The sequence below is a fragment of the Carlito syrichta genome, unplaced genomic scaffold (genome assembly GCF_000164805.1).
Source record: "Carlito syrichta isolate Samal-C Ts95f unplaced genomic scaffold, Tarsius_syrichta-2.0.1 Scaffold314352, whole genome shotgun sequence".
In the NCBI taxonomy this organism is placed as follows: domain Eukaryota; kingdom Metazoa; phylum Chordata; class Mammalia; order Primates; family Tarsiidae; genus Carlito; species Carlito syrichta.
The window spans coordinates 556,834-563,761 of record NW_007258448.1 but is presented as its reverse complement, the minus strand read 5'-3'; the positions used below and the strand labels follow the sequence as shown (position 1 = coordinate 563,761).

Genomic DNA, 6,928 nt, shown 5'->3' with positions numbered 1-6,928 from the left:
TGCCCCCGCTCCCACCCCGGAGCTGACCCTTCGGGAGAGGAAGGCAGCTTCAGCACTTGCAGCATCCCCTCGTCCCCCGCCCTGGATATCGGACGTACTGTCACATGTGCGGATTGGGCTGTGGGAAGTCGTGGCTTCTCTCCCACGTTCTGGTGATGGTGGAATGAGTCATGGCATCTTGCCGCCATGAAGTCGAATACTCCCCGTCCACTCCCAGGCTTTATAGAAACGATGGTCAGACGTCGCTCGACTCTTCTCATAGCATGACGTGTGCGCGTCTGTGACTGGGGTTATCCCAAGCGGTTTCCCCGTTGAACACCCATAGCTTTTTGGGGACGCTTTTATGGCACTCGGCACTTTCCTCCCCTTGGTGACTTGTCCGTTTTCCCCTTTATTGTATCTTGAACTCCTTGAGATCAAGGATGATGTCTTTATTCAGTAAATATTTCTATTATCTCTTCGGGGCTTCGTACGCTGTAGGCACTTAGTATTTGTTGTGAATGCATGACAGCCAAAGCTGAATTCCCACATCCTATGAAATACGTTAGCATTTTCTCCTTTTTTGATAGTAAAGTCGACACGAGTAAGGAATAAACTGTCCGAATAACTCTTTTTATTTTTACCATCTCTTCCGCGGGACTGCTACCTATTTATGATAGTGGCATATATGTTGCACTACTTTGTCCTTTATATTCATTCTGTACCATCCACCTGACGATAGTGCTTTGTCGGTGTAACCAGAGGCTGTTATCTGTATTTGAACCAAAAGGTGTTTCGGGTTGGTATGGAGTTTCTTTTTTTTTTTTTTTTAGTTTAAAACTTTGTTCTTCCCTACTTTAAAAAAAAAAATAATAAGGAAGAACATTTAATATAATGCCAGGGGGGGAAAAGGAGAAAGTAATATTAAGTTAGAGTTTCTTGTAAGTTTTTTTAAGTTAGTTAGTTAATTTATATTTTTTTTGCAGAGACAATCTCACTTGATTGCCCAGGCTGGTCTCAAACTCTGGCTTCAAGTGATCCTCCTGCCTCTGCCTTCCAAAGTGCTGGGATTATAGGCATAAACCATTGTGCCCAGCTTCTTCTGAATGTCTTGAATTTAAGACTTTGAAATCAGAGTCGTATACCACTCCCAACATATTATAAGTGTTTTATAAGACTAATAACCTACAATAAGCATAGGTTAGAAAATTTCATGTGATCATAAGCATCGTTAGTTAACAGCCATCTTTAAAATGCTTTACACAGCATTACAGTAATGTTGGTTTTAGACTAAATGCTTTTCACTTCCTTTTTTCCTCAGCTGGAAGAATGACATTGAGTGTCATTGTTTGATTGCCCATTTTGAACAGTTTGTCTTCAGATGTGAAGTAACTTAAAACCCTTTGTTCCCAGAAGTCTGTTACTATAATCTCCAAGCTTTACTGTGCCTGTCTTTCCTATTGAAAAATGAGTAGAGCCAGGTGTACTGGCTCATACCTGTAATCCCAGCATTTTGGGAGGCAGGAGGCTGAGGTGGGAGAACTACTTGAGCCCAGGAGTTCCAGCCCAGCCTAGGCAATGTAGCAAAATCTCTTCAAAAAAATTAAGAAATTAGCTGGGCTTGGTGGTGCATACCTATTGTCTCAGCTATTTAGGAGACTGAGGTGGAAGGATTGCCTGAGCCCAGGAGGTCGAGGCTGCAGTGAACTGTGATCATGCTACTGTACTCCAGCCTAGGCAGCAGAGTGAGACCCCCAACTCAAAAAAAAAAGTGGAGAATCCCCCTTCCCCTGGTTCTTGAAACTAATATACAAATTGAATTTATAGTGTTTACACAGCAGTTCTACAAACAATCCATATTAATTTTTCTTTTTTTTTTGAGTTGGAGTTTCACTCTGTCACCCAGGATGGAGTGCCATGGCACGCTCACAGCCACCCCGGTGTCAACCTGCTGGGCCCCATGATCCTTCCACCTCAGCCTTCCAATTAGCTGAAACTACAGGCACACAATACCACACCCAGCTATTTTTTGATTTATTGTAGACACAGGGTCTCGCCAAGTTGCCCGGGGTGGTCTTGAACCCGTGGACTCAGGCAATCCACTCGCCTCTGCTTCCCAAAGTGCTGGAATTACAGGTTGAGCCACCGAGCCTGGCCTTCATTTTTCTTAAATGCGTTACAGTTTGTCACTTTTTATATCAATCAGTTTATTAACCACCTCTGGTATGTTTTTCTTCTGGAAAAAATCAGTCTGGGTGTACCCAGAGTCCGAGCTGTTTGGGAAACTGAACAGAAGGATCCTTTGAGCCCTAGTTCCAGGCTTTTATGCCCTCTCTTGCTTGAGAATAACTATTTCATCCAGTCTGGGCAGTGTAGCGAGATTCCCATTTCTTTTCTTTTCTTTTCTTTTTTCTAATGTCTCTTACATGCTGTTTTTTAAGTAAAAGTTTGAAAAAGTTAATATTTTAATAGTGTGACAGAAATAGAATTTAAGCAATTTCATTATAAAAGATTTATCCTCTTGAGGGGAACTCATTATGCTCTTTTACTGGGTAATTTGTAGAAAGGCATTCAATATTTAAATTAGAATGTATGGTTCCAGTTTTATTTTAATAGGTTGGTGAATAATCATTTTCAAAATCATAGTTTTTTTGTAGCAGTTCAAGTCTTTTAATTTAATTTCTTCCTCTTCTAATCTTTACAAGACTTAGACCAGATTTTAAAGTAGAGTAAACCTGTTTGAGCATAATTCTTTGTTTTTTACAAGAGTATTTAGTCTTCTTTTGAATGATTTGTGTTTTAGTATATAATTTAGTGGACAACAGTTACCATAAAATATGCATAACTTGCAAGATTCTAAAGTCATTGTAATCCATAGGAGAATTATTTACCGTATTTAAATTTATGTTCTCATTCATTCAGCAGAATGTTTTTTGTAATCCATAGGAGAATTGTTTACCATATTTAAATTTATGTTCTCATTCATTCAGCAGAATGTTTGATCTTCTACACTGATTCAGCCCTGTAATGAACAAAACTCCTTGCCCTCATGATGAGGGAGTGCATGCTACTTAGGGAGGGGAAAAAACTGTGTGTTTGTAGCATGAGAAAGCATGTGTGTGTGCGTATGTATAAACACATAATATAAATATGTTCATATTCACCAGGTACATATGTGAAATGTACAGGAAGTGATAAGGGGGAAATAAAGCAAGAAAGAGGGATAAAAAGGCAGTTGAATGTCTTTTTTGATAGTGTAGCTAGAGACGGCTCACTTAGAAACAGGGGCAAAGATTTGAAGGAATGAGCCATGTAACTCTCTAGGAGGAATAGCATTACAGGCAGAAGGAACAGAAAGTGCTAAGATGCTGAAGCAAGGACATGCCTGGCATGTGCTAGAACAACAAAGAGCCAGTATAACTGGAGCCACATGAACAAGAGGTAGAGTAGTTGGAGCTGATATCAGAAAGTTAACAGGCTGATCCATGCCCCATTGGCTATCTTAAGGACTTTGGTTTTTACTCACACTGAGAAGTGAAGCTGTTGCAGGATTTTAAGTAGAGGAGTTACATGATCTGGCTTACTTTTTGTAAGACTTACTCTGGTTCCTATATCGAGAATGCACTTTTGAGGATTAGAGTATAAGAGGGAGGATAAAAGCAAAGAAATCTGTTAGAAAGCTGTTAGACTAATACAAGTAAGAGGTGATGATGGCTTAGAGCAGAGTCATGAGAGGTGGTCAGATTCTGGATGTGTTTTAGAGGTAGATTCAACAGGGTTTGCTGTTGTGGAGTGGGAAAGACTGGAGCTGCTATTTAACAAAATGGGCAAGACAGCTGGAGGTGCGAATTTTGTTGAGAATTTCAGGAGCTTAGTTAGGGAGATGCCTCCTAGGCCTTCAAGAGGAGATACTGCATAGGTGAGTAGACAGATATACAATTGTAGGATTCAGGAGAGGTGTTTTGACAGAAATAGAAAGGAATTTGGGGATTTGCCTTATATACATGGAATTTAAAGTCACAAGGCCACAATAGAACACCTTGGGGACTAAGAATAGATGGACAAAATGACTGAGTCTTAGATAGAGCACATTGAACATAGAGAAGCCTGGAAGATAAGGAGTGACCAGGAAAGTAGGAAGGGAACTAGGTAAGTGCTGTATCTTAGAACAAAGTTAGGAAAGGTATTGTCTAATAGGAAAAAAGTCATAATTTGTGTCAGATGCAATAAATTGGTCAGGTTTGTTTTTTTGAATCAGGGTCTCAGTCTGTTGTTCAGACTAGAGGGCAGTGGTGTGATTATGCCTCACCACAGCCTAGACCTCCTGGACTCAAGTGTCTGCCCTCAGTTTCCAGCGTAGCTGGGAATACAAGCATGTCCCAACACATCACCATGGCCCGACTAATTTTTTTGTAGAAATGAGGTCTTATTATGTTGCCCAGCTGGTCTTGAACTCCTGGGCTCAAGCAGTCCTTGGCTTCCCAAAGTGCTGGGATTACAGGTGTGTGCCACCATACCTGGCTGATTGGTCATGTGCAGAACAGTGATGGCATGCAAGTTGTTTTGATGAAATGATGGGCACTAGAGCATTGAATGGATTTAGGAGTTACTGTCTAGACAGAAATGTGAGACATTGAGCATGGGCAACTCTTTCGAGTAGTCTTAAAGAAGGAGATATAAAGCAATGGAAGATGATAATCGAGTGCTTGAATGCTGATGAGAATGAGCCAGTGTAGAGAATAATTAATGAAGTTGAAGACAAGAGGGAGAATTGTTGGAACATTCTCCGTAGGAAATGTCTTCTAGCATATACAAATAGACTTAGCTGTGGAAATACATATTGTGTGATTGCTAGTTGGCATAAGGATTCATTTGAGATGGCAAATTTAGAAGGAGACTAGTCAGCAGGCCTTGATTTTTTTTCTCCACCTGTTTTAAACTGTATGTATGCAGATGAAGAGTTGAATTTAACCAAGATTGTGATTCAGGATGTAGATGATTGACAATGGAATTTTAGCTGGGTGAGAAGGGAAATAAAGGTACCAAGGACCAAGGAACTGAAGAAAGTGATAGAATCAAATATTTAGAGTAAGTTTGGAGAATGGGGGGGATTAAAGGATTGTTGGATTGGTACCTATATAGTAGGGGGTGAGCTGAGAAGATGGTTGGGGAATGGGGTATTTGAAATTGAGGTTATAGAAGGATTGCAATTATCGGTAATAATAAAGTCTAGAGTGTGACCAAAAGAATGAGGGGCTGTGGTAGGTTCGAAGATAAGATGTTGGAGGAAAGAGTTAATTAAAGGACAGATTATTAATAGAATGATCATCTGTAAACATACTGAAATCACCAAGAACTACGACAGGAATTGTAAAAGAGTGAAAGTTATCCAAAGGCTACAATCTTCAAAGGATGAAAGGGAGTGATCAACAAATGACTAAAACAGTTGAGAGGCAAAACTGTTTTTAGAGAGTTAGGGGAGATGATAGTCTGGGACAGCATTGAGGGGTAAGATCTCTTATCCTCCTTCAAGCCTGGTGATATTGATGGGTGTGAGAAAGACTTGAGGAGGCTACAAGGGGAAGCAGATTATAAAAAAAAAAAGAAAAATCAAGATGGAGGATCACAGTAAGAAAAAGCCAACAGAATATCTATAAATGGATAGTCTTGGCTTCAGGTTTTTCATGATGTGTTGGAATAAACTTGAGTATTAAGACATTTTTTGGAATTATTTACTTTAATTGCCATTCTACGGAAATTAATGTCTAAATTACTAAGCTTAATATTGTAAAAGATTTTTAAGTTCACTTTCATCTTTATGCTGTGTGGTTAATTACACATATGTCAAGACTTAGAAAAGCTTTAAAAGTGAGCACAGTATATACATAAAGTTACTTGGTCTCCATTTCATTGCTATTATCATAGAATCCATCTGGCTATATCACAAGTTCCCAGAGAAGTACAGTTTTTGCTTTTTTTCAGTTATCAGCATGATGGTCACAACATTAATAATTATTTGCCATTTCTCTCATACTGTCATGATGGCTTATGTATTAGTTTTCATATCTGGCCTTTTTATTTTATTGGTCTGTATTTATACGCTAGTATCAATATTAATTATTGAGACCTTGTATCTTTTTTTTTAATCCATCAAGTGAAAATTTTCTCATCCTCCTTGCTTTTTTTTTGTTGTTTTCCTGGCTGTTCTTCTTTTCTTTTTCCGTAAGAGCTTTAGATTTGGTTTCCCTGGTTCTTTTTCCCCTATGAGATTGAGTTAAGTGTATAAATTCAGGGAGTATTGGAATCTCTGATATTGATTATTTATTGTAAAAATGAACATGATATTTGTTCAAGTGTTTTATGTCATTCAGTGTTTTGAAAGTTTTGTGTATATATCTTAAAGTACGTGTATATTCACAGGTATTTTCTTTTTTGTCACTATTGTAAATGGCATGATTTTTCTTCCGTATAAAAGTCTTCTGATTAAGTTGTGTGTGTAAATTTTGATTTTCCCAACCTTACTAGATTATTTTACTATTCTTTAAATTTTTGTATTTTCCAGATAATTTCATCCCCATATACTGATCATTTGTGTTCTCCTGTCTTACATGCCTATGAATTATTTCTCTTAACTAGTTGCATTGAATTTGCTGTAATTTTGTTAATTTTTCTTTAATAGAAGAGCTGGATATTCTTTCTTACTATTATGGCAGACAAATTAACAAGAATTGCTATTGTCAACCATGACAAATGTAAACCTAAGAAATGTCGACAGGAATGCAAAAAGAGTTGTCCTGTGGTTAGAATGGGTAAGTGGTTCTGTAGATCATTGAAGATTTTGAAAGAAAACTGGTTTGGTGCATTAGCATATACTTTGGGTTCCCTGTTAGTTTCTTTAAACTATGAAGGTAAGGAAAACTAGTTTATTCTAAATTTCTTTTATTACTTT

At 38.2% G+C, this 6,928-nt stretch overlaps 1 protein-coding gene across 2 annotated transcripts in view; it reads left to right on the top strand.

Moving 5' to 3' along the window:
* The window catches only part of ABCE1 (ATP binding cassette subfamily E member 1), a 33,059-nt gene that overhangs the window by 469 nt on the left and 25,662 nt on the right, over positions 1–6,928 (top strand). The window contains exon 2 of one of the 2 annotated variants that reach the window (XM_021719280.1): positions 6,662–6,788. In XM_021719280.1, coding sequence (XP_021574955.1) covers positions 6,686–6,788 — 103 coding nt within the window. In that variant the 5' untranslated portion in view covers positions 6,662–6,685. Of the gene's footprint in view, positions 1–6,658; positions 6,789–6,928 lie in introns of both variants that reach the window. The other variant, XM_008071516.1, reaches the window with a different exon arrangement.